This window comes from Vanellus vanellus, assembly GCF_965231255.1.
Source record: "Vanellus vanellus genome assembly, chromosome: 16".
NCBI lineage: Eukaryota > Metazoa > Chordata > Aves > Charadriiformes > Charadriidae > Vanellus > Vanellus vanellus.
In genome coordinates this window covers 15179417-15207052 of record NC_138921.1, presented here as the reverse complement: position 1 = coordinate 15207052, position 27636 = coordinate 15179417, and the positions used below count along the sequence as shown (strand labels likewise).

The window sequence follows — 27636 nt, the reverse complement described above, 5'->3', positions numbered from 1 at the left end:
CCCACACCAAAGCCAAAACAGCTTTTTCATTATTGCAACTGAGGTATGGATATCACACAAGCAGAACAGATGCTCCGACACCAGCACTCAACTCCTCCCCCCCCCCCCCCCCACGCCGGACCAGCGCGCAGCCGGACCGGTGGCCACGCATCCCGCTGGGAGATAAAGGAGCCACGAGCTGGCGGTGATGGGATGAGCCACAGGAGCGGAGGCTGGAGGAACACAGAGCATCACACACACACACACACGCGCGCACACACCAGGAAGGCTATCACGGCGTGCGTGAGACTAGTGAGAAAGAGGAACAGTCAGAGGGTAACTATTGCTTGACAAAATTACACACCAGGGTAATTCAGTGACCCCCACTCCCCCCGCAAAAAACAAACAAACAAACAAACAAAACAACCACCCAAACCAGAACAAAGGAAGTGAATATAAAAGATCTGGGTTAGTTTTCAGGTGGAGGTGAGGAGAGGGCACAGGGGATGCTCGGAGGAGGCAGAAGAGCGTCGCTGCCCTGGGACCAGAGGCGCGTAGCAAGGCATGACCGTGCTGGAAGACAGACATCAGAGATCTACGGGGGCTTGGCAGAGGGACGGGCTATTTGGGGAGGGTCGGGCAGCGGCTTCCTTTAATCGCTGGCAACGTGGTTCTCGTTTTGGAGGGTGTGCCAGCGTTCAATCTTCTTGTCCTTGTTCTTCAAACACTCATACCAGTGTTTCAAGCGCTCCCCCTTAGCCGTAATGCCGAGCTGACAGCCGCCTGGAAGAAAAGCAGGAGAGACATCATATCCAGAGATGATGCTGATGTTCCGGGAAACCATTTCCATGGGGACAAACCCCACGTTTGGGGCATTTCGCTCCACCTCCTGGATTTAAAATGTAGCGGAAACACCTAGAGCTGCTCTGCCCGCACAGAAGACCCCACAGGATGCTGGAGATGGGGCGGTACGGTGGGTGTACTGTATTTGACGGCCTGATACAGGCGCCCAACCGACCTGCACGGTCCCACCTTAAAGCTCAGCCTGGGGGTTCCTCGCAGGGCAGGTGACCTACGCATCCCTCCCGTGCGGCGAGCGCTACATCGGGCATCAAAGCCGCGACCCCCAGCACAGAGACTTGCAGCTCACCAATGTAATCGTTCGATTTCCCGATGTCGTAATCCCAGACAGAAATGTCCAGCGACTTCTTGGCCAGATCGCTGTGTTTTATGTCATAGAAGAACTCCTGCAGATGGAGAACACCCACATCACCCCGAGCGTCCCAGGAAAATACACCCGGAAAACCGCAGTTAAAGAATTGCAAATGATCTCTTCTCTACAGCCCAAATTCAAAATCCAACGTCAGGAGATTTAAAATACACTAATGAGGAGCAAATGCTGCTTCCCTGCGGCACCTCCCCCCCCCCTCCCCCCCGGACCACAGCGGGCTGCTCAAACCCGTAAGCTGAGCTCACCCCTTGTATCCGAGCGAGCGCTTTGCAGGTGTCCCATCAAGGCAGCACCAGCCACGGGACCCCCCCAGGGACGCTGGTCCCACCCGCGCGCCTCACCAGGATGAGCCAGCGTCGGCAGCGGGGAGATTTCGGCGTGTACGGCGCTGCCCGACGCTGAACTGGGGAGATCTGCCATGGCAAAGTAATTCCTAAAATATTCCTGGGTGCAGAAGGGGGAAAGGAGGCTGAGGGAGGAACCAAACCTCAAGAAAGACATGGACCTGTTGGAGCGGGGCCAGAGGAGGCCCCGGAGCTGCTGGGAGGGCTGGAGCCCCTCTGCTGGGAGGACAGGCTGGGAGAGGTGGGGGGGTCAGCCTGGAGAAGAGAAGGCTCCGGGGAGAGCTCAGAGCCCCTTCCAGTGCCTAAAGGGGCTCCAGGAGAGCTGGGGAGGGACTTCTTACAAGGGCATGGAGTGATAGGACAAGTGGGAATGGCTTCAAACTGGAAGAGGGGAGATTTAGATGAGATATTAGGAGGAAATTGTTCCCTGTGGGGGCGGTGAGCCCCCGGCGCAGGGTGCCCTGAGAAGCTGTGGCTGCCCCATCCCTGGAGGTGCTCAAGGCCGGGTTGGACGGGGCTGGGAGCGACCTGGGCTGGGGGGGGGTGTCCCTGCCCGGGGCAGGGGGGGGCACTGGATGATCATCACGGTCTCTTCCAACCTAAACTATTCTATGATTCTATGATTTTGTCTTCCACCTCCTCCGTACAACATAGTAATTGGCTAAATTGATTTAATAACATAAAAATTAGGTCTGTCCTTACCTCATTAAACTCGGGATTCAATGTTTTCTTCTTAATCTGTGTCTTGTGCTTGGCCTTTTTTCCCATGTCAGGTTTCAGCCAACTGGGGGCAACAGAAAACAGCTCAAAACTCAAGTGCAAGAACAGTGTGAGTTTATAAGCTTAAAAAAAAGTGAAGTTTGGGGCTAGAAAAAAAGCAACCGAAGATACTTAAGGCAAAGAAGTGGGTTAGCCAGTCTCCCTTCCCATCTTCTAAAACGATCTGAAATAAATGACTAAAATCCTTAATACTCCCTCCCCCCCCGGATTTCCAGTTGGGACATGGGAAACCATAAAGACCTGCTTTGCGCAGAGCGCTGAGCTCAGCAGAAACCTTTTTTGGGGAGCATCTCCTGCTCAGAGCCACTGGGTAACCTCCAGACAGCAGAAAGCACCGACCCCGCACGCCCACTCTTGATGTCCTTCCAAACCACGCACTGGTCCCAAGTCTTCTTCCCCCCAAGCCATGCTAAAAGAAATGCCTGTAGGTGTTTTAGGAAGCAAAAGTGGGTGAACTCTGCGTTTTGCTGGGGAGGAACCTGCCGAGGTCGAGAGTGCGGAACAGCTGAAACAGTCAGGGAATATGGAATATGAGCAGCGGGTCCCACCACCAGCAGACGAGGGCAATCGCACGGGCGGCCACCGAGCCCGGCTGCTGGAAAACCCAGCCAAGAATGTATGAACGCATGCAGAGATGGGGAGAAACGTGGGGAAAAAAAAGAAAAGAAAGCTAAAAAAAGCCCATCAGTGTTTAATACCACGCAGACTAGTATGCTCAGCCAAGGTAGGTTCACCTAGAGATGGTGGGAAAAATTAGGGCTCGGGCTTCGCAGCCTGGCTGCAAACCCCAAACTAAATTGTAGAGTTGGCATTAATCAGATTCTGCGTTGGCAGCTGATTTAAAACTGGAAAGCCACCATCTTCTGTTTGTGGGAATGGAAAATACAAAAAAAAATAAGAGAGAAACTGAGAAGGAAAACTACTCGGTTCCACTCAGCTACAAAAAGATGTGCAAAATGTTCAACACGAGAATTATTGAACGAGTTTTAGGGAGAACAGGGTTTTTTTTTCTGAAGGCAAGAAAGAAACAGCAACGGAAACTGTAACCAGGAATGACTGCAGGGTCCCCTCCGTGTCACGGTTTATGAGATTCGAGTTAAAACGATCTTATTCCCCCACGTTCGCAGGAGCCACCTGACAAGCGCCGCTCCCCCATCGCCCGCCTCCGCCGCCGAGAGCACCCACGGGTGCGCTGCTGCTCCAGGAGACCCTCTCCCAGCGAGGCATCGCCGCCACGAACCGCAGCAAACGCCGCTCTCCGCATTAATTAAGCCGATTTTTTTTTTTTTTTTGCAGCGGATACATGGCACGGGACGGGGACCGGCACAGCGGGGCGATGCCTATGCTGCGTGTCACCCACGGAGGGACATCAAGCCCTGAAGCCACGATGGGTAAGAGCTGGGGAAAAGGACCTCTTGTCCTCCAGCTCTACAGGTATAGGGCGGCTGTTGGGTCTCCGCGTTTGGGAACCTCCGGGGAGCGGAGGGCCCTAAGGGCTGGGTCAGTCCCAGCCAGCTTCAGCCAGGGCAGGATACTCAAGCAGAGCATTACCACCTCGCACAGGCATCGCCGGTGGGCGGCTTAGTCCTGCCTGAGGTCTCAAGGTGCTTGGGAAACACCTTCCTCTCTCCAGCGGTTTTGGAAGGAGCCCTCCGAGCATCGGCTACTGCCCACGGACAGCGGGTGGCTCCACCACCACGCGTTGCCACGCTACGCCCGCCCCAGCTCTCACTTACAGTTTAACGAAAGGGTCTGAGTATCCGTTGGCATCCATGGCCGCTAAATGCACGCAGCGTACGATGCCGACGATCAAGCCGCCCTGCTGGGTGCTGTACATGAGGGACACGAGGATCTTCCCGCGCTCCTCCACATCCCCGCCACGATCTACCTGCAAGAGGAAGCAACCAGAGATGGGGACACGGGGACTGAGCGAGGAAGATGGTCAACTGCAGAGCAGATGAGACAAGATGGATGCAAAGGAACCTTGTATCTCCACGAGGAGGGGATAAAAAAAGGGGCTCGTACATGAGAGATCATGGACGAAACATGCATGGAGCACATCAGCCTCCGAGGATTCTTACCTCCTCCTCATACAGTGCCATCCCACGGGATGAGCCGGTTGTTCCAGCACGCTTCATCTTGGATGGGGAAGGGAAAAAGAGACTGCCGTGAGTGACCGCACCTGAGAGGGGCACCATCCTACGGCAAACACACCCGCGGGAGCCCAGCCCAGGTCTTTCGCTGGCCGCTGGAGCGGAAGGGACTCCGGTACCTTCATCTGCTCCATCAACCTCCACCTCAGCAGAGTCAACAACACCCCATCACCCACAGCACCGGGGAGCGGAGCAACCTGTCCTCTCCTCCACAGTGACATACATCAGCGTACGCTGACAATGCCAGCAGATCTGCGGCCACCAGGGAGGTCCCCAGAGTCACATCCCCTGGATTCCTACCACACCCTTAGCTCCTGGCCCTGACAGGTCACATCAGCCCAGCCACAGGTGGGAATCCGACTCCTGAAGATGCCAGTGAGGTCAGGCACCTACAGCTCTTGGCTGGTTCCATCTCCAGGCTCACCACTAGCTGCCGCACATGCCATTTGTTCCCAGCCTCAACGTTAATGGTAGCAGGAAGACGTTTCACAGAAACTCACTGGTATTACTCTCTCCAAGCAGATGTTGAAGTTCTTTTTCTGATTGGCTTTGAGTTTTTTCAAGGAAACTCTGGTTTCTCCAATAAACTCATTGTGGCCAAATTTGTCTTCATCACACACGGAGATCCTGATGGGAACAGGAAAGGTGAACATCAGCCAGGCTGGAGCAGTACCTGACTCCGGAGCGCAAAACCTCTCCTGTAAGGGCACTGCTCAGGGGCGGACAAAGCAAAGCACCATCGAAGCCTCCATCCATCTGACTCTCTCCTCTGACCGAAAGCGGTCAGAAAACCCAACTTGTTTTGCCAGGAAAAAAAAAAAAAAAAAAAAAAAATCAACATTTTGAATATGTGCTCTATGATGGGGCAAGAAATCGAAAGGTGGAAATTTCCCGTAGAAAAGAAGTGCCAAAAATTTTAGAGACGTCTAAATGTTTTGCGGGGATGCTGTCAGATCACGCACAGATGCACAACACACAAATCTCTATGCTGATAAGCATAATAGTAACACCCATAATTTAATATTAAATGATGGGGTCAAAACGCCTTCCTTTCTCTTGTTAAAAAGGACCATCAAAACCAGCACGTTGGTGTGAAGAATGCTGATTTTGGCAAAACCCCTCTGCATTTCCAGGGGCTCTGTCAACACCTGCACTCTGCCGCCGGCGCCCTCCTGAGGGAGGCTGGCTCGCGATGCTCCGTGCGAGGAGACCCACGGTCCCCATCCCACCACGCTGCAGGATGCCGCGGCTCCTCTGCTTGCCTGAGCGTTTTCCTTTGCATGTCCTCATCTGTGATGCCGTGGTACACCAGGGTCTCGTTCCACACGGGGTTCCGGGTGTTGCGCAGAGTCTTCGTTCTCAGCTTATTTGACTGTGGCATCAAAACAAAATACGGCATAATTACATCCCCGAACTCCTCCCCGCCTAACTTTAGGCTCCCGGCGGAGGAACGTAAATGAGATGCTCCATCACTTCTGGCTCACAAGAGACGGTTTGACTGGGGCACGGAGGACTCTGCAGGACGTCACCGCTGCCTGCTGAGGCTGTCGCGCCGGCGAGCCACCAACTCCAGGTGAGCATCACCGACCCGACAAGGTGGACCTTCGTGCAAGCACCGGGGACTGTCGCCTGCAGTGGCCAAGGTGGCCTTCACCACCCGGCTTTCTTCACTGCTTGGGGTCTTCTCCATCAAGGAGATTTGTATAAGGGTTGCAACGGGGCGGGCTGTGCCGGGGGGCTTGGGTAATGGCTCGCGTGGTCTAAAGGAGATGACGGCTTGGGAAACCAGGAGCTCTCTCACTTGTTCGTGTGTTTTTCACAAACACATGTGCACGATAAAAAAGTTCTACGGGAAAGACCAGCAAACAAGAGAGCAACAGAAAGCAAAGCAGCTCCCAAGATCACGACACCTTCATTTACCCTGTACAAGACATGGGTGGCCAGAAAGTCCCCGCGCATAAAGCCAACCTGTAAACATCAAGCCAAAGGTTTTATTATCCATTTTCCCCAGTTTTGGGGGTGGGGTTTTTTTTGTTTGTTTTTTTCTTTTTTCCACTTAGTTCTTCTGAGCAAAACTCTGCCGCAGGGAAGCGCTTTGCAGCCCCCGAGCAAGGGCAGCTCCCCTCGGGCACGGGGCCAGCCCGGGGCATCCCTCCCTCAAAGGCTTCCCCACCGAGATGAGCTTAGCTGGGCTGGGGAGTGAGATTTCCAGTGCGCTCTCGGATGGGGAAGAGGGGAATTTACTCAGACTTCATTCGGCGGTTATTTCCTCACGGCCCTAACGAGAGCACGCCGCAGCTTCGAAGCGAAGGGATCTTTCAAACTCCGGTAATAATGAGATTTTCTTTCAGAGGTTTTGCGATGCGTTAACAGTGTCGCCTCCTCCGGAGCTCCCTCCCATCCCTAAGCAGATCCCTGTCCGCAGCGCGAGCTGTTCCTCGGGTACGGGAGAGCATCTGCAAGCGTCATCGCTTTTCAGAGATCCCTCCCGGGTCAGAGAGCAGCAGCGAGCGATCGCGGGGAGGAATCGAGGAGACGAAGTCTGACGCAGGGAAAGGACCTCAGGGGGCTTTGAGAACCCTCTGCTCCATCCCCAGCCCAAAACACCCCCAAAAGCAGGCAAAGCCTCACCTTGCTGGCGCCGGGCAAGAGGTGCAGTTTGACGTAGGGATCCGCCAGGCCGTTGGAGTCCATTGGCTTTAAGCCCTAAAAGATAATAAAGAAAACACGGCGCGGGAATCCTCCTTACGCGGAGCCGGGGAAGAGGTAAAAGCGACCCGGGAAGCAACTCGGTAAAGAGAAAACGTGTTCAGCAAGCCGAGAGTCTCCCCCTCCGCCCCGAGGCGGCGTGGGTGCCACGGGCTGCGGACAGAGCAGCCCCACTTGGGGAAAAGCCCCACGGACCTCTCGGACCCACTCGGGGAAAAGCCCCATGGACGCCTTGGCCCCACTCAGGGGAAAAGCCCCACAGACCCACTCGGGGAAAAGCCCCACAGACCTCTCAAACCATTTCAGGGAAAAGCCCCAGGGACCTCTCGGACCCACTCGGGGAAAAGCCCCAGGGACCTCTCGGACCCACTCGGGGAAAAGCCCCACGGACCCACTTGGGGAAAAGCCCCACGGACCCCTCAGCCCCACTTGGGGGAAAAGCCCCACGGATCCACTCAGGGAAAAGCCCCACAGACCCCTCAGCCCCACGGACCTCTCCTTCCCACCCAGCAGCAGTGCCAGTGGGGCTGGACTGGGGTCTCCCGGGGGAGCAGCCTCTGCCCGCGGCCACGCTGCTTCCATCCCATCGCACTGGGGGAACTGGGAACCAGCCGGCCTTAAATCGGTGAAAGAGGAGGGGGGATAAAAAGAAAGAAGACCACTCACTTTGGCCTTGATGAGGGTGCAGTGGAGGGAACTGTTCTCCTGGTCATAGAGCAGACTGAACTCCAGTGCTCCCAGCGTGGCTGCCAGCGGAGCGAGGGGGGAGGGAGGAAGTGCAAATAGGACCTTATTAAAACCTCAGCCACAAACCGTTTAATCAGCCCCGATTAGGAATAATTAGAAAGATTTGCGGTTCGGATGTAAAGCCATTTAAAGCACGTGGGTCTGCGCCGGCGTCGGCCAAACTGCCATGCGCAAATCCAACCAGACTGACGAGCTCCGGTCATCAAAGCGGTACAAAGGTGGAAGTGGAGGGCAGCCCGGGGCTTTTGAGCTGACTTTAATATTCCCACGCAGAAGGAGGATGTAACGGTACAAACCCTTCTCTGGGCACAGCTCAGGGCAGCAGTGCCACCCCAGGAACGCCCCGAGAAGGTGTTCCAGCTCGGGTGGGCAGCATCTCCTCCCAAGGCTCGGGGCTCGGCGTTTGGCCCTTGTTTTGACTTGCTGGGAACCAGCTCGCCCTCATCTTCATGTTTTCTATTTTTTTTTTTTCCCAGAAAAAAAATAATCACAGGGATGAAGAGTTAGCAGAGAACCTCAGCTGGCTCCATCTGCTCCCATCCCAGCACAACTTCTGCGCCTGCTGCTGGCCCCGAGCAGCTCCTCCCGTCCCGCGTGGGAACAGGCTGGAGGGGTGAAGCGCTGCTCCACCACAGAAGCTCATCCTCACGCGGCAAACTCCCTTTTTGGGGAGCAAATAACCAAACACCAAGATCTCGTGGCATAAAGGTAGTGAAGCCGCCAAGCCTTTCCTACAGACCGGTCCGGCGGTGTTTCTCGCAGCAAAGGACGCTCTGCCGGAAAGCGGCAGCCGCCTGCGGGACTCGGATTTGGAAACGGGGAAAGTCGGGTGAGCGCAGAGCCTGAACCAGCACACCACCTCGGAGCCGAGTCACCCGCTGCAAAACCCACCGAAGATCCCACAGGCTGTGCTGGAATGACCGAGCAGGGACAGCCTGCCGGAGCCTGCCCCAGCTCCGAGCCCTGCCGGGAAGCGGCGTTCCCCGGGGGCTCTCCCTGCCACGGACCCATGTCCTTACGGTGCCAGTCACAATCCCGCAGCGACCGCCTCCCCAAAATCCCACGTTTCCCAAAAGAAACACCTCCCTTCCCTCCAGCCGGCCGCCCCGGGGACGTACTGCCTTCATCGGAGTCGTAGCTGTTGGCGTCCTCCTCCTCCTCCTCCTGGGGTGGCTGCCGCAGCGGGGCAGTGGGTGCCGGCGGGCCGGCGGGGGGCTGCGGGAAGGTGGGGGGCTGTGGGAAGGTGGGGGGCTGCCGGCTTGGCCTCTCCTCTCTGGCGGGGGGCACGGCGTAGCCCCCTCCTCGCTCCTCCCTGGCGGCGGCGCGGGCTGGCTCCGGGGCTCCCAGCGGCGGGCTTGCTGTGGGAGGGACCCTGTTAGCCCCCGCCACGCTCTGCCCCTCGGTCCCCTCGCGGGTGGCTCAATTTTACCTTGTCTCTCCGGGAACCGGCCGGCCACCCCAGGACCCGGTCTTCCCACTGCCGGCGGTGCTGGGGACAAGATGCAGCGTTACCGGGGCGTTCGCCTGAGCGATGCTCTCCATCCCTCTCCCACCCCAGCACCAGCGCTGCCCCAAGCAGGGGGTGTCTGCACCCACAGCGGATGTCCCCCGCCAGGGACAGAGCATCCCGGCTGCATCCCCATCCCATCCTACCTGGGGGTGCTGCTGGAGCGGGAGTGGGAGCCGCGCCGGCAGCGGTTGGCGGGGGCGGCCGTTGGGCTTGCATGGAGTTGGTCCTCTTCACGCCTGCAAGGAGAGGGGAGAATCGGACGCGGGGTTTCAGGCCCCGGGGGCTTTGCCTGCTCTGCGGAGGGGTTTAGAGCCGGAATCAGGCAGGGAAGGGCAGCCAGAGGCAGCGGAGAGGAGAGAGGTTTGGTCGACGGATGGAGGTGGTGTGAGCTGAGATAGCGGCTCAGCCCCACACGTTTTTGGGGAGCGAGCGCAGCCCGGGCTGCAGCAGGGAGCGTCTCACTAGGGGGACCCCGTGCCGCGCCAATCCGCCTGCCAAGGAGGGAGATGCGGAAGGAGGCGGATGGATGTGGTTGCGGCCAGGCACGGGTCTGAGCTGGAAGGTGAAGAAAGCCGGCAGCATCGCTGCCATGCCCATCGCGCCCCAGGCCTCCGCTGCAGCCCCCACCAGCGGCAGCGCCCCAGGATCGCCGCACACACGCATCCCGAGGCGGCGACGGGGCACGGGGACCCCCTCACGAGGGTCATCCAGCCAAACGGGAATTAAAACCCCGTCTCCCCACGGCAGAACCCCGGGCAGCCCTGAACACCCCTCTCCAGCTATTCCCCAACTCTCCGACCGTGGAATATTCGTTCCTTTCCCAAGGAATTAAAGAGGACTTGAATGTTTTTCCAGCCGCTTGCAGCTTTCACCGATTAAATTTGCAAGCTCAGCTCCTAGAGGAAAAGTGGTCCCTGCAATGTGCCTTTCCTGCTTCCGGAGGCAGCCGGGGAGGATTCGGGCCGCCCGCCGGATGCTGTCGGCCGCCCGTTCCTATCACAGCCACTTCGAAGAGCTTAGAGCACATCAAACTTTCATGAAACGAGAAACGCCGTCCCCGGCCAGGCGCCCACCAGCCAAGCACCGGGCTCCCACAGGCAGGGCTGCCTCCTGCCTGCTCCTTCGGCAGCGCCGGGTTGCGAAAAACGCTTTTACTTCGGGTCCCACCTCGGCCGCGTTTCACCTCTGCTTAAAATTATCCTGGGGAGCGCTGAGCCCGCTCCTTTTTCCACCTGCAGCTCTCACATCGTGCGTGGGCCTTCCCAAATTCACATCTTTCCATTGGCCGTAAGAGGTCCCTTTGCAAGGAAAAGCACGGCAAGATGCTCCCCGCACGCCGGGGAAGGGACGGGCATCCCCCTCGACGGCTCCCCCCCATCCCACCAACACCCCGGACCTCCCCATCAGCAAATCCCAACGGAGCAGTGGAAAACAGCGGGCGCGGGAAACGGGGACCGCTGCTCTGCGCCGTGAAATCCCTCAGCGTCGCTTCGTGGAGCAGAAACACCCCTCGTGCAGCTGCGGCTTTGTACCCCCCAGCCCCCTCCTTCCAAGCACGTGGAAGCGCGCAGAAGCGCAGCTCTCACCAGGGCTCCTGCTGACCCCGCTCTCGGCGGCGTAGTCGCGGCTGTCGGCGTCCCCGCCGGCCTGCTCGCTGCCGCAGGGACCCGGCCTGCCCTCGGCCGGTTTGCGGCCGGGCGCTGCGTAGCTCCCCCGGGCGGCCGCCGTCGCCTCGCTGCCTGCGGAGAGAGCGAGAAAGGCAGCAGTGAGGATCGCACCCCGATCGCCCCTCCGTCCCCAAAGCCGCCCGGAGAGGAGCCGCCCGGGTGATGCCCAGCCTGGGCGTCAGCAGGGTGAGGAGGTGGAGGTGGAGGTGGATGAGGAGGTGGAGGTGGATGAGGAGGTGGAGGTGGAGGTGGAGGTGGAGGTGGAGGTGGATGAGGAGGTGGAGGTGGATGAGGAGGTGGAGGTGGATGAGGAGGTGGAGGTGGATGAGGAGGTGGAGGTGGATGAGGAGGTGGAGGTGGATGAGGAGGTGGAGGTGGATGAGGAGGTGGAGGTGGATGAGGAGGTGGAGGTGGATGAGGAGGTGGAGGTGGATGAGGAGGTGGAGGTGGATGAGGTTGGGTACGGCTGCTACAGCATCACCCCCAGGGCATCGGGGACCGCCAGCCATGTGGCACCCGCAGGGCAGCAGAGGAGGGCTCTGCACCATCAAACCTGCACACGCTGGTCAGGGAAACCCCATAGGACATGGCAAACCGTGGGGACATCAAGAGACACGAGAGCCCCACAGGAAAACAAGGCCAGAGACATCCGTCAGCCCGTCCTCGTGCCCGTCAAAGCCCTAATGCCATTACAGCTCCACGGTCCCTGGGACAGGGGGATCATATTTTCTTTTTGCTGATCATCTTCCATTTATTAGCGAGACAACGGTGACAGCTCACTCTCACTTCCATCCACGGCCATCCCGGCGGATAAATCCCAGCCGCACGCGCCAGGGGGGGGCGAGACCGCTTCGTGGTGATAAATTGCAACCCACGGACGTGATGGAAAAGGTCTCGGCGCTCACCTGGCTTGTGCCGGAGACTCCGGGTATAAATCTTTGCCGTGACATAAATGGGGTGTTTATCCTCGGCTGGGCTCTCAGGGTCGCCGGGCACAAGGAGAAAGCAAAACGCAACAGATCGCGGATGGGAGAGAGGAGGTGGGGGGTAAAGATGCCGCGATGCTGAAGAGGGAGGGAGGAGGGGAAACGAGCAGCCACAACCAGGAGCCCCGTGGTGCAGAAACAGCGATGCAATAAGTAATTTTCCAAGGGAGCTTTCGGAAAATCACGGGCACGGCACGAGTATGCTGATCACCGGGAGGGACCTGTGGAGCCTCACGAACCCTCCCCGTTTCGCAGGCGAGCCGGCGGCTTCATAAAAGCAGCGGGGCCAAAAAGCTTAACGGCACCAGCTACCATTGCCATTAAACAGTCTTAATTAAGTGGTTTCCCCAACCGCTGCTGCATGGGAAGATGAAGAGCATCACTCGGCACAACCGGGCTGGGTACCACCTTGCCAAGGCACAGCCGGAGCCCCCCGACGGCACTATGAGCTGTAGCAAAGGCTGTGGTTGAGCCCGGGTAGCCCCCCCCATGGGTACCCCAGCCCAAGTAACCCCCTTTCCCCGGGTACCCCAGCCCGGGTAACCCCCCAGGGGGCTCAACCCGCCACCACCACCAGGACAGGTAGGACGTGTCCCCAGGATGAGCGGCGCTGCAGGGCGGAGGGAAGCAGGGCTCGGCACACGGCTGTGCCGCCCACCCGACACACAGCCAAGCCCCACACAGCCCCCACCGGGAAATCCACCCACGGCCCCGGGAACCAGCCGCAAAAACCGCCTGCACACCCGTGGCTGTCTGCCCGCTGAGCTATCGCTGCCCCAGCAGGCCCCGGGCTAATGGACCGGTGGGGCAGAGGGGACCACTCCAGGTGAGACGGTGGGGTCGTGTCATCAGCCCCCCACTGCCTCCTCCAGGCAGCCGAGGAAGAGGAGGGATTGCAGCCACTGGGCTGCTCCCAGTCTGATCATAGCTGGAGCACCGTGGAAAGGGACCTGGGAGTGCTGGTGGCCAACGGGATGGCCGTGAGCCAGCAGTGTGCCCTGGTGGCCAAGAAGGCCAATGGCATCCTGGGGGGCATCAAGCAGAGCGTGGCCAGCAGGGCGAGGGAGGTCATCCTCCCCCTCTACTCTGCCCCAGGAGGCACATCTGGAGCACTGTGTCCAGCTCAGGGCTCCCCGGGTCAAGAGGGACAGGGAACTGCTGGAGAGGGTCCAGCAAAGGGCTCCGGAGATGATGAGGGGACTGGAGCATCTCTGTGCTGAGGAGAGGCTGAGGGACGTGGGGCTGTTCAGTCTGGAGAGGAGAAGACTGAGGGGGGATCTTATCAACGCTTATCAATCCTCCAAGGGCGGGTGCCGGGGGGACGGGAACAGTCTTTTTCCAGTGGTGCCCAGTGACAGGACAAGAGGGAACAGGCACAAATGTGACCATAGGACGTTCCATCTCAACCTGAGGAGGGACTTCTCTCCTGTGGGGGCGGCAGAGCACTGGCACAGCTGCCCAGAGAGGGGGGAGTCTCCCCCTCTGGAGCCATTCCAAACCCGCCTGGACGTGTCCTGTGCCACTGCTGGAGGTGCCCCTGCTCTGGCGGGGGGTGGCACTGGGGGAGCTCCAGAGGGCCCTGCCAGCCCTGACCACTCTGGGATTCTGGGATAATCCAGCTGGGAGCAGCCGGTGCTGGAGGGGGTGTGTGTGGGGGTAATCTCATCGCCTCAGTGCTCCTATGCCAAACCGTGAAAATGGGGGCTATTACTCAAAATTAACCCCCAGTGGCACCGCCGGTCCGGCAGCACCCCCAACACCAGCTCTCGCCGGTGCTGGCAGCAGCGTCCAGGGGGACGCTGGTCCAGAGCAGCACAGGGCGTACGTGAGGTTAAGAGAGATGAGCCGGGACGAGGAACGCGGCTTCGCCCCTGTGAGCAGGAGGCACTGATTGCTGCCGCTTAACGCAGCCCCCGCGGTCGGCGTCGCTATTAAACACACCGACGCGGGCAGAGCCCTGGGGGGCTGCGAGTGCTGGAGGGGGAAAGGTATAACCGCAAAAAGAAGACCCCTGCATCCTCACCTTGCTCTGGTCCTCGCGCGCGGCATGAGCCTGGGCGCAGGAGCTTCGCTGGGGGAAACCCGAGGTGGCCGGCACAGAGCAGCTCAGCTGCTCCATCCCTTACCAAGCCCCCCCACCAGCCCCCTCCTAAAGTTTCCACGGGCGCTTTTCTAAGGACCGCCATTAAATAACCAGAAAAACACCCGTCAATCAGCAGCAGGAAACACCACCTACGGAGGCAACTCTGCTCAGCGCTCTAAATTGCAGCGTTTCAGCCCAGGCGTGTGCAGTAGGTGGGGAAGCCCCAGAATAACTCCGTCCCCGCGCGGTGGGTGGCAGCGGCAAGAAGAGGGTCCTGCCGCCGCAGCCTCCCGCGGGAAAACACCCCTGGGGAAAGGAGGGAAGGAGAGAGGGGGGCTCAGCACAGGCGGCCCCGAGGCAGCGGCACAGGGGAGGGTGCGAACGCCGGTGCTTACCGTCGGAGTCCTGCTCGGCCGGGGGCCCGGCGTCCGCCTGGCCTTGGGGGGCACAAACAGAGCAAGAAGCGGTGAAGCTACAGCCCGCCTGCCCCGCCGACGCCAAGCCGGGCTGCACCGCCACTCTTTCCCCAAGTTTCCCTTTTTATTCTGATTTTTTTTTATTTTTTTCCCCTGCCCCCCCAGGCTTCTGCATCATCGTGTTCCTACCCAGAGGCTGCCCGGACCCCTGGCTGGGCGCCCCAGATGCCCACCCAGAGCTGCTTGGCTTGAGGGCATCCCTGCAAACCCAACCATCCCCACTTGGAGAGCCCGGAGGAAGGCAGGGAGGGGCAGCGGGGTGATTTCTGCACCTTTTAGAAAACGGGGAGCATCTACACAACCGCTTCGGGTGCTTTTTGCTGGGGTTCACCCTTGCCAACGATGGGGAGGAGACCCAGCAGTCCCCTGCCCCTTTGCAGAGGGAAGGGGTCGGCATCCCGCTGGTACCTACCTCGGGGGGGTGCGCGGGAGGGGAGTTTCGGGTCCTGGGCGGGCGGCTCCGACGGGCTGGGCTCGCTGGGGGCTTGGGGTGCCTTGTTCTTGCCGATGGGCATGGGCTGTGGCAGCACTTGCTTGGGCAAACCCTTGAAGAACCATGCGCCGGAGCGCTTCCACACCTGGGGGGGGCGCAGGCAGAGGGGTGGTACCCGTGTCTCGGGGAGGGGGGGATGCTGGGTGCAAACCCGGCGGCCTTCAGCATCCCCCAGTGCGTCACGGGGCTCTGCCTCCAGCAGGCACCACCAGGGACGGGCACCCCCCCCCACCCCGCAGTGACCCCACAGCCCCTCCTGCTAATTAATTAACTCTTCGGCTTTTACACGGCGTAGGTGGCAGGGAGCTGACCTCTGCCCACGACAGCCTCCTCAACCCCAGGACTTTGGTTTTGAGGGGGGAAAAAAATAATTAAATCAATGGCATTTTGTCTAGAAAACAAGATCATCCTATAAGAACTGGACTGAAGGATCCGGGAGGGGTTTAACGGTGCTGGGGGACGGGCTGAAAGAGCATCCCCCAGTCTGGAGCTGGTCCTGTCCTGGAGGTCCGGGCTGGAGGGGGCAGTGAAACCAAAGGGAGGGCCCGTGTCGGCGCTGGGAGAGGAGGACGAGCCGGGGCAGGAGAAGTGCCCGGGCTGCCACGCTCACCTCCCGCTGCTCGCTGCAGATCTTGCAGAGCCAGATGGCGTGGGGCCGGCTGTTGGTGGTCTCCACCCCGCACTTGGTGCAGACGTTCTGCAGAGAAAGCAAAGCGCCGGGTGGCAGCCGAGAACGCCGCGGCCACCCCGAGGTCCCACCGCGCCGGCACCACCCCCGGCGAGCGCGAGGTTAATGAGAGAGATGGTTAACGAGAGCTCTCCCAACCCAAACATCGGTGACTGCAGCAACCCCCGGGGGTGTCCCCGTGCGGAGGGATGCTGCGCAACCCGAACACGCGCCGAAAGACCAAAGCGCCCGTTTTTGCACCAAAGGGGAAAAAGCGTGGGTCCGGGAGGTGGGGAGGGGGGCTGCGCCCGACAGCGGGTCCCCGGGAGGCGTCTCACCTTCTTGCAGTCCTCGCAGACGACACAAGCGGATCCCCGCGGCCCCAGCTGCTCCCCGCAGAGGATGCAGCGGTTCACCCCGTCCCCCAGCACGCTGCGGCGCATGTCCTCCAGCCGGGTCATGAGTCGTCTGGCAGAAAGGGGACAGGGGCTGTCAGGAAAGGCACGGCGCGGCCGGGACGCGGGGGTCCCGCTCCCAAGGGGGGGCTGCGCTGCCTTCGCTCCAGCTGCTCCTTCTCCTGGTGCAGCTTCCCACGGAGCATCTCCTCTTCCAGCTCCGGGAACGCAACCAGGGGAAGAGACACATCTCAGGGGATGTGTCGGGGTATTATATTCCCCCATAGCTTTATATTGCACAACTGTTAACTTCCACTGACGCCGCCAGAGAGCGGATACGGGCTCCAGCTCCCTCACACACGCGCGCGCACATAAAAGCCATCCAGGTCAGCACCTTTGCACAAAGCGGTTTGGCATCAGTGAAGCGGCTTTCCCCCCACCCACCCACCAAACAGGAAACTTTCCACCCAGTTCCAGCGGAAGAGCTGCGAGAGGAGACCTTGGAAAGGCTCCGGCGGGAGGACTGAACAGATTAATTAGTTTTCTCATTTTCTATGAAAAAAATAAAATAATAATAAAAAAAAAAATCACATATAATTTACTTTGTGGAAATTCTCAGCCCTTTGAGTAAAATGCAGAAAACCCACTGAAGAACAGGTTATAAAAACACATCTGTTTACTGCAAAGGTAAAAAAAAAAAAAAAAAAAAAGGCACAAAACAGTTAAGTGACTTCTGAAATAAAAAAGAAACAGCACTGGCAGAAGCCGTTTAGCAAAGCAGGCGCAGGAGCGAGCCGCCTGCCGAGCACCCCGGAGCTGGCGGCGAGTTGCATGCTCAGTTAACCCAGAATCCCGGCCCTAAAAATAGCACTAGGAGGGGAAAAGGATGCATTATTTATGCCATTCAGCAAGGAAGGAGAAGGAATGAAGAAAGGGAGGAGGAGAGCCGAGCCCACCGGAGAGAGCAGCAGCCCCCCTCGCCCCCGGGGCTGCCATCCGCTCCCACGGCAAATCTGCCCAAATCTGCCCCAAATCTGCCAAAGCCGCTAACGCGGCACGCCGTCAAGAACACCCGACGTTTAAAAGACATTTTCCCACGTGTCCGACGACAGCTTCGGATTTACGGCGGCCCGGCTGCCCGCCCCTGCGAAGGGCTCAGAGACAATAGATGAGCTCTCCTCTCCGTTGGGTGCCTCCGCCGTCGGTCTCCAGCCGCTCGCGGGACGGCCGGCAGCCCGCGGACAAGCAACGGCCTTATTGGACATGGGCACTTGCTAAAGGAAAAAAGGGGGGGGGGGAAGGAAAATAAAGCATCGCAGAACATACAACCTATTACTGTCCATAAAAAGCCCCAGCGGAAACTCGCTGCAGTCAAGAGGAGCATCTCAAAGCGCTTCATCATTTGGGTGAAGCCCAAAACGGGGACGTGGCTCCAGGACTCACGTTATGACACCACCTCATCGATGGTGGAAGACATCGGCCGTGCTAAAACCCAGCGGTGAATTTCCCACCTCTCCCCCCGCAGGGGCTGAAGCTCGCCCGGGGCTACAGCTGCCGAGGTGTCCCCTGATGGCTATTAATGAACCCGGAGCCCATTCCCAGCGAGGAGCCGGGAGAGCCGGGCTGGGGCCGGGCAGCCAGCGGAGCCAGCACCAGCCGGAGCCAGCAGTCGGGAGAAATCACTAAAATTCACAGCTACGGCGTCACCAGACAGCAGATGGGCCAGCTTGCAAGTTCCTTCAGACTTTGTCGCCTGAAGTTTTGGCAGCGACGTGACCGCCGGCTCCCTAAATACAGCGATTCTGGTTCTCAAGCCGAGCTAGTTTGTCTTCCCCGAGCAAGACGGGTTCTGTTGAGAAACAACCTCCTCGGAGGGCAGCCTGCCCTCCAGCGCCTGCAGGTGACCCACGGCTGATTTATTCCCACCGAATAAGTCGGCTGCCGGAGCCCCCATCCGCCCTCGGTGCCTTCCCAAATCCCGCGGCCGATACACCCGGCTGCCAACCGGGAGATCGCGGCCATTTCAAAGAGAGCTGCGTCATCCCATAGACACCTGGCCAGCAGCGAGCAGCAGTCTAATTAAAACCTGGAAACGAGCCATTCCTAAAAGACTTCTTATTTCAAAGCAATGAGTCACAGCGCAGTTGTCGCCAGCCCACGCGCAACGTGGGGTCCTCACACAAAGACACCCCCCACCCCACCCCCCAAACAGCGAATAACCACCAACGTCCGTCGCAGCACGTCGCTCCCACCCGGGCAAGGAAAATGTTTTGGGGGCAAATCCCTTTATTTTCCGAGCAGCGAAGCTCACGGGCCAGCCCGTATCCTCCTCAATTCCCCACCCCGGGCTGCAAAGAGCTCTGCTCCAAGAGAAGCGGCTTCCAGTTGGAAATCTGCAAGCCCAAACAAACTTATTATAGAAACTAGAACAAATGGCACAATCAACGGGGGAAAAAAAAAAAAAAAAAAAAAAAAGCCTTTGCATTTCAAGAGATTCATTATTTAGCTGCAAAATCTTTCCCAGTCTCTCATTTACCAGAAGCTGCTCCTTAAGAGGTTCTTTTTTTTCTTTTTAAATCAGTGGAAGAGCTTCAGCAATCGGTACACATAGACACACCTGTGGCACCGGTTTCAAGCAGAGCACATTTGCCTAATTAAAACACCCATTCAAGCTGGAGAAATTGGGCTTTTTTTACCACCCCCCACCCCCCCATTCAAACACCCCCACGAGAGGGCCGCACAAAAAGTAAAAATTTTAAAGTCCTGGAGTGAAAGTGGCAGCGAGAAGGCAGGACCTGGGAAAAGGGGGGACGGCAGCGGGACCCACCGGCTGGGAAACTCCCGATTAAGGTGATAACCGGGATGAAAAAGCCCAGGTTTCCCTTCCGTTCATCCAGCACCACCCCACACGCGTGCCGGCACCCCCCACGTAGGCTGTCCCCCCCCCGGCTAAGCGCAGGGCTGCCCCTCTCGTGCCCTTGTGGCAGCCAGGAAGAAGCTCTCCGCCTTTCCCAAAGCTTTTCTCTCCCTCTTCCCCCCTCCCCCCCCCCCCAGATATCGTTTGTTTCTCATTTTTATTGCGCAGAAAACAGCCGTCCAATTCATTGCCCTCCCCGCCACGTCTCGAGGGCTACGGCAACATCTTTCCCTGCCATAACACACGCTTCAAAGCGCCCATCCCTCTCTAGGACTAACTTCAAAGAGCAGGAAATATGCTTCAAACTGTTAAAATAGGGGAAAAAAAAAAAAAAAAACACAAAAAACAAACACATCAACCTCAAGAGAGGAGTAATTGAAGCCGGTGGCAGGGAACTGGCTAAGCCCGGCACCCCGGAGCATCGCCGCTCCCGGAGACAGCCCTGCGGAGAGGGAGAGCATCCGTCATCTGCCAAAGAAATACGTATTAGTCACTGATGGGAGCGAGATATTAAGAACCGGGTGATAACGCGATAGCCGAAATGCTTCACAGGCACCTGAGATGGTAACAGCAATGAAATACGTCCCCTGATAATATAATAACTGCCTGGCCCCATAAATAGAGTTTGGAAGAGAAAGGGGAGCAGCTGTGGGGCAGCAAAGGTTGATGGGCCCCATAAATAGGGTTTGGAAGAGAAAGGGGAGCAGCTGTGGGGCAGCAAAGGTTGGTGGGCCCCATAAATAGGGTTTGGAAGAGAAAGGGGAGCAGCTGTGGGGCAGCGAGGGTTGGTGGGCCCCATAAATAGGGTTTGGAAGAGAAAGGGGAGCAGCTGTGGGGCAGCGAGGGCTGGTGGGACCCCCGGCACAGGCAGGGGAAGGGCGACCTGCAAACATCTCCCATGTTCTCAGGCAGGTGGAGGATCCCGCAGGGGCGCGCCGTAGGCCGCTCGCCGGGCCGAGGAGCCATCTCGGGCTGGGCCAAGTCCTACACAGGACAGAAAACCCGCAGCGCGACGGCATCGGCGTTTTCTCTTGCGCTGAGACCAGAGCAATCCAGAGAGGGCCGGAAAGTCCCCGGCGCTAAGTGCTGATGATCTCGGAGAAAGACGACTTAACAGCGGGGCCAGCACGCCAGAGTTTGTTGCGTTTAAATATTCATCGCCACTCTGCAGAAGCGGACGGCTGAAGATGGGCCTAATGGGTTTTAAACCGCGTCGGGGAGGACATTTAATGCAGCAGACAACAAAGCGCCGCGCAGGGGCGGGAGAAGGAGCCGAGCTGCGAGGACGGCCGCGATGTGGGGCAGCGCCGACCTCCTGCTCCCCAACCTTCCCGCAGGAACCGGCAGGAACGGACTTGGGCACCGCTTACGTGGCCAAAAGAAACGAGAGCGAAACGCAAAGGAGGTCACAAAGTGCCTCCAGAATTAAGCACTGACTCGGCTCCGTGGGGAAATCGCGTGCCTTAAAGGGCTGAATATTAAATTAAGGCTAATTTGAATGGTATAAAAGAGACAAGAAAAGCAGCCAAGCGACAGATGAAAGAAAACGTAATTAAAATCAGGATGAAATGTTAGAAGCCACTGTCTTCCCTTACGGATGCACAGGTAACTAATGGTAAGGCAGCATTTGAGTTTTTACGGGTTGACTTTCAAAGCTCCTCCTCTGCTGCGAGCCCTCGCCGTGGAGGACAGGCGCCCAAGGAGAGCCGGGAGGGGATTAACGCGTTTCAGAGCATCCCATCCCACGCCGGCGCATCCCTCCAGGCGCTCGCTGCCTCCTGCCACCTGTTCCAGGAGGGCAGTTATTTTGCAGTTTCATTCCAGTCTCAGAAATAAGAGAGGATTTTTTGGTTTTTTGGGGATGGGGGGACGAAACCAAAACCCCACAAAAATTCAGGGAGCGCGTGAGCCGTCTTCCGGCCACGAATTAACCTCATCTCTTCTAGAAGTTGGCATCTCAGGAGACGTTTCCGTCCGCCTCCAGCAACTACCCTGCCCTTCCTGGCCCCTATTTTTATTTTTGTGTTGTCTGAACACGAGGAAGAAAATAAGAGACTGTGGTCCCCAGAGTGCATCTCCGCTGCCGGCCACCGAGGTTAAGGACTTAATCCCCTGTGACTTCAGCCATCTGCTCCAGCATTATGCATGTGTCATCCCAGCAATAAGCAGCCAAATTAAAATGCAATCCTGCTTGATAGCTGGTCCTCTCAGAGGAAAGGTGAGGGGCTGTGACCCACGGGGAGACAGCCAAACCATCACGCTTTTTAGAGAGGACAGGAGGGATGGGAATAGCTGCACCCAAGCAGGGACACGGCCAGATCCAGGAGCGATGTGTCACATCACCCCTGGGGGAATTGGCTGCGCGCCGCCAGGCGCTCTCCAGAAATGGCAATTTCTAACTTTGGCTGGTTCAAGACATTTCCTTCGATGCCGAGAGGACGACGGACCTCATTAGGCAGCAGAGCGGACTTGGTGGGTTATTGATGGCGGCCAATTATAGGTGCATAATGGAGCCAATTAGTGCCGGCGGGTGCTCCCAGGTCAGCTGGGAGGAATGGGCTCCTCATGCACCACTACCTCCACCACCAGAGCATCACCGCCGCCACCACCAGAGCTGGCACAGCACCACTGCAAGGAACCCCCGCGCACAAGCCCAGGCCAAGCAGAGAGGGAGAAGGGACAAGAACGGATCCATCCCTCCGCAAGTCCGCTTCACCCTCTGAGCTCTTTGCCCCAAACCGGCCCAAAGGATTATAGAATCATAGCATGGTTTAGGTTGGAAAGGACCTTGAAGATCATTGGGCTCCAACCCCCCTGCCCTGGGCAGGGACACCTCCCCCCAGCCCAGGTTGCCCAAGGCCACGTCCAGCCTGGCCTTGAACACGTCCAGGGATGGGGCCTCAACAGCCTCTCTGGGCAACCAACCATCCACTTATTAAGACAACTCCAAGTATTTACGCGTGTTCCCCCTTCGGAAGGCACATTCATTTCACGGAAGCCACTCCTCACATTCACCAAAACCAGGTTTTTAATGGGTTTTCCTTCTTTTCCCCTTACAGGAGTAGAAAATCCCAGAAAAATCAGGCTCTCCCGGGGCACCTCTTTAGAGCAGCCTGTCCGACCGAGGAACACCGCCTCAACCGCCACATCCCTCGCCAGCGGCCAGCCCGGCTAACCCGGATTATTCCATAATATAAGGAGCTATTCCGGATAACGTCCGAGCAGCTCCTGCACGGTTGACTCCGTACGAGACCGATACAGACACTGTCCCATATTTTTCTGTAGCTGCACATCCTCCAGCTCCCGTCGTGCAAGCCAACAAACACAAAGGAGTTGGCAAGGCTCCGGCTGCGCCCACGCGCGGGAGGGGAATCAGCTGCGCCAGCACATCCGCCAGCCTTCCCCTGCTCTACTCCCGCTACGGCACCGCGTCCTCCGCCCGGAGCTTTTTTCATGAATGAGGATGAGAAACCTCCTCCGGCTCAGCTAGCGAAGGGAAAAGGGAGAGTTTCGGCAGGTTTGCAGAACAGCTGCAGGAACGCGCAATGCAAAATAAAAGAAATAAAGAAGTAAGAAAATAATAAAACATAAATAATAATACATTTTAAAATAAAAAACCCTAAAAAATAATAATAATTAAAAAATAATAAAAAATTAGAGAGAGGGGAAAAAGAAAGAAAGAGGGAGAGGGAGAGAGGGGAAAAAGAAAGAAAGAGGGAGAGGGAGAGAGGGGAAAAAGAAAGAAAGAGGGAGAGGGAGAGAGGGGAAAAAGAAAGAAAGAGGGGGAGGGAGAGAGGGGAAAAAGAAAGAAAGAGGGGGAGGGAGAGAGGGGAAAAAGAAAGAAAGAGGGGGAGGGAGAGAGGGGAAAAAGAAAGAAAGAGGGGGAGGGAGAGAGGGGAAAAAGAAAGAAAGAGGGGGAGAGAGAGAGGGGAAAAAGAAAGAAAGAGGGGGAGAGAGAGAGGGGAAAAAGAAAGAAAGAGGGGGAGAGAGAGAGGGGAAAAAGAAAGAAAATAAAATATATATATCTCCCCCACTGCTAAAGTTCATTGACGCATAATCCAAAGACCATCACATTTGAGACTAATTCTTACCAAACGGGGCTAAGCTGGCGAAAGGCTGTCTGTACGCACTTTTTGGGCATGAATCACCACCATTCATAGCTACGCTCGCCGGGTCGCTGCGGGACGGCCGGCAGAGGGGAGCGCGGCACATCGTCACCCCGAGCCCGGGGGAGCAGCGCGTCCGCGGGACGCACGCCGAGCCCCGGGGCAGCACGAAGAGCCGCTGCCGCGGTGACACCCGCCGAGGCCGTTGGCAGACCCGCTCCCAACCGCTTCTAAAAATGAGGAAATAAATCCACCGCTTTGGAGGCCGCCGAGGAAGACTGCGTACCGCAGCTGGAGCACCCCGTGCCCGCATGGCATACACACACTTAATATCTAAGGGTTATTAAGCAGCCGGGGTGATGGATTAAGGCTCCGTTAAGGAGAGGTTTTGACGTTCTCCAAGGGAGTGGAGAGCACAGTTCCTGCCCGGACCTGAGTGTTTTCCCTGCAAGTTAAAAAAAAAAAAAAGGGCAGTTGATGCTTAAGCTCAGCAAGAATAAAATGCTCCTCTGTGATGAAAAAAAAAAAAAAAAAAGAAAAAGGCCCAACGCCTGACAAAGGGGATTATGGAGATCCCCTCCGGAAAACCGTCCCCAGCACAGCGAGTCGATACCTGATTAGCAGCACTATTTCACCCGGCGCCTTTGCCCCGGCTGGGTAGAGAGATGCTAAAAGTAAACCCGGGCACTTCTCACCCTCTGCTCCATTCCGGGTGCATCGGCACCAGGGATGCCCACAGCACCCGCCAGCGACAGTGGGTACCCCGCCACGGATGGAGCTGGGGCAGCACCGGTTCCCCCAGGAGCCGGTCCCAACGCGCGGCCAGCCCTGAGGCTGAGCATCACTCAGATGCTTCGCAGAGAGCTCATTCCTGGGTGGCCGGAGGGATCAACTGCCAGGACAGGCGGCTGGAGGGGGTGATGGATCCATCCGTGTTCCCAAAACAGGACAAAACACCTTGTGGTGAGCCGTGGCTTTGCCCGTGCTCACGGGTGCTCGGGCTCAGGACTGGGCGAGCAGCAGCTTCGCTCCCTGAAATGAGGTGTTATTAATGATCCCTTCTGGACCAAAAGAAAAAAATAAATAATTAAAAAAAAAAAAAAAAAAAAAAGGTAAAATCGATGAGACTAATAAATTCTTGGTCCAGAACGCAGCAGCTCCTTCCCTCGCTTACAGGTTCCTCCTGGCCAAGGACCAACGCCAAGCTCAAAAAGATCCCCTGCAGGCTCCCTTTCAGGAGAAACACTGCAGTGCAGTAGCTGCTGCCCAGGAAAGCAGCCAAGCGAGCGCTTCGCTCCCCCCCCGGGCCGGGCCGGCCACCAAAGGCTCGGGCTCCCTCCCGTCCCACCAGCGCGATGGTGCCGCTGTCACCAACCGCCTTACCCGATGCGCTCCTGCTCCATCTCCTCCATCTTCTCGGCGCGGGCGATGACGCGGTTGATGATCTCCTTCTCCTCGTCCGTCAGCTCCTCGCTCTTGCGCTGCCGGTCGGGCTGGCCGCCCCGCGCCGCCCAGCCAGCGGGGAGCCTGCGGGGAGAGCGGGGCCAGGGCTTCGTCCGCACATCACGCATGTGCCCGCAGACGCGGGTGCGACAGCCAGGCCACCAATTCCCACGCCCGGGGAAGAAGGGGCACGGTCCCTCCCCACCCTCCCAGCGGGAAACCCGCAAACGGCCCCCGGCCACCAGCTGGAAGCTCTTTTTCCACTTCTGGGGGGGGGGGGTTCATATGCAAAACAGATTTCCTTTGCAAAAATATTCTCGTTATTCCCACGTTAAGCATCAGGTGACACGGCTGACTTGGCACCCTGCCCTCCGCCGCGCCGCGGGACCGGGGCGAGGGCCGCAGCAGCGGGCAGTTTTTGGGGGACGTTTCATCAAACCCGGGAGTTTTTCCTCTCCTAACGTGATTTCCAAAGGCTCTTCCGCAAAGCGAAGCACAGCCCGGGCACGGGGCAGCTTTAACCCGCCCTGCAAACGAGCGGGCGGCAGAGGGGCAACGCTAACGAAGGACGCAAAAGGCAAACGCCCATCCTCCTCTCACCCCTCTACTCCTCTAAAGACCTTTCCAGGGTCTCTTCCCCCCCCGGGGCCGAGCAAACCCGCCTGGCCTTAAACCTTAAAATTCCTTAAAACCCTGTGCAATGCTTCCCAAAATTAATTGCCTTTTTTTTTTTTTTTTTTTCCCCCCCTCGCACCCAGGGCATGGGTTTTCCGGTTCTTTCAAGACCGTTTGAGTAGTGGGTAAAGAGCAATAGGCCAAAAAAAAAAAAAAAAAAAAGCAGGCGAGATACTTACTGCTCCTTCTCGCTGCTGGGAGGCACAGGGAAAGAGAGGGGACAAGGATTAGGTGAGAGGAGGGACGAGGACAGCTCGGCCCCGGCACAGCCACGACTCTCCCCACCTCGGGGGTGACGGTCCCCGGCAGCACATCCCTCTCCACGAGCTGTCCCTCCCAAGCGGCACGGAGCAGCAAGCTCCAAACACGAGCTTTGCCCGGCTCCTGCATCCTCCGGGCACCCAAAACCAGCTCCCATCCGTGGGTGCTGCCACCCCCCCCTCCAGCCGGGACGGGGACCTGCACCGCGGTGGGATGTGGCATCACTCCCCACGGTGGCCGTCCCCACCACCTTTCTCAGCGGGTTTAGGAGGCGACGTGGCAAAACGTCCCCATCCAACCGGTGCAAACCCAAATCCCAACGTCCCCAGAGAAGGAACCGGGGCAGCTGCACCCACGGGGCCCTCCCCACCCCCGGGGACTCCCTCCCTCCCTCCCCGCGACCCCGGCCCCCATCCTCTCACCTGGCCCGGAGAGACATGGTCCTGTCGCTGGGGCACATCCACCGGTCAGAGCTGCCACCCACCACCGCGTCGGTCATCACCGGCTGCCGAGGGGACCGGGGGACACGCGGAGCGAGTTTGGTCACACCGGTGCTCCCACGAGGAGCGCTGACTCAGCACGCCCGGGGAAGGCTGTCGCTTCGCCCCTCCGCCCGCGCTCTCAGACAGCGGCGACGCCGACCAAGGTAGCCCGGTGCTTCCAGCCAGGCTGTAAGGAAGGGTGGGGGAAAAAGCCAAAAAAACCCGAATCACCATAAAATCGCACTAAGAAGGGCTTTATTTTGGGCATTAAGAGGAGTGGGAGCAGGGAGAGAAACAGGAATGACACTTTAGTCGCTGTCTCAATACCACGCACGAGACGCGGGAGCCTACAGCAGCCACCGCCCTCCCAGGAGGGCAGCGCAGCCGCGCTCCGGGCGGATGTAATTAATGAGATACCTGACCTCACATTAATTATGAGGCTTCAGAGCTGGGAGGGAAGAGGATGTTTCCACTTCAGAGAAAAAAAAATCTACAAACTAGGAAACTTTCCCCCCCACCCCCCCAAATCCCAGCACGTCCCGCTGTCCTCCCCCAAACCACGCTCCCTCCAGAACAAAACTCCCCCTTTTTCATTGTTATTTGTTAAAGTTTTTGCAAAACGAAGCCCGGAGAGGCACTGGAGGAGGATGTGACAACAGGACCCGAGCACAATATTCCGTCTACTCATCTCCAAAAGATTCATCAAGACAGGGACCACTCCAAAACCCTTTCAGCAAAACTGACAGTTTTCATTAAAAAAAAAAAAAAATATAAAACGACGCAAAATTCAGAGCCTGAGTGCTAATTTATTCCTGCTTTCTGGGGGCGTTTTCCCCCTCCACCCACCGCCCCTACTCACTGCACGGCAAAACCCGAGCCGATGCCAACCAGCACCGCCCGCGGCGCAGGGACGGACCCATCCGTCCCGTCGTCTCTTTTGGGGGAAAACCAGTGCTTTTTACGCAGGGGAATGCCGCAGGCAGAGCAGTGTCCCCCAGCCAAGGGCAGGGCAGGACCCATCCTCCTGCGCAGCCCCTCATCCCTGCCCAGCCCGCGGGGGGCCGAGGGACGCTGCGACTACGCCGCGTGTCACTGTCACGCCTGGACCCATCTTGGGATGGTCCCCGGGAGCAGCTTGTGGGTCCACGGATGGCATCGCCCACGAGATATCGCTTGCAAAGGGCGAAGCTCGGGTCGAGCCTCCCTTTGCGGTCGTTAAGGTAGAAATAAACGGGAAAAGAGGAAAGGCAACCCATCCGCAACGGTTTGCTGCGACACTAATGAGAGCACGAGGAGGATACGAATCGCCCCTCCGTTAGGACCCACCCCCCCAACCTCACAGGGAAGTTTTTGTGAGCTCAACTAATTCCCCCATCCATCTCTCCGGCGGAAGCGGAGCCGGCGCGGGGTCCCCGCTGGTATCCCCCCCCGCGGCGGCAGCCTCCCGCCTGCGTCGCTCGCAGCGCCGCCATTTGAATTGCTCCCTCCTGCCTGCAGCACAATTTCAATAAAAACCGCCCAAAACCACCCCC

The 27636-nt window shown here is 58.1% G+C and overlaps 1 protein-coding gene across 1 annotated transcript; it reads right to left on the bottom strand.

Moving 5' to 3' along the window:
* Nucleotides 1–631: 631 nt before the first annotated feature.
* On the bottom strand, nt 632–26121 carry RPH3A (rabphilin 3A; the record flags this gene model as incomplete). Its single annotated transcript, XM_082491829.1, has 20 exons — nt 632–762; nt 1130–1226; nt 2257–2338; nt 4071–4222; nt 4416–4472; nt 4988–5114; nt 5750–5859; nt 7119–7193; nt 7863–7942; nt 9062–9301; nt 9373–9432; nt 9597–9689; nt 11040–11192; nt 14585–14626; nt 15078–15243; nt 15769–15855; nt 16164–16293; nt 24627–24770; nt 25541–25555; nt 26045–26121. The coding sequence occupies 20 exons, from the start codon at nt 26119–26121 to the stop codon at nt 632–634; spliced, it is 2118 nt and encodes a 705-aa protein (XP_082347955.1).
* Nucleotides 26122–27636: the final 1515 nt, after the last annotated feature.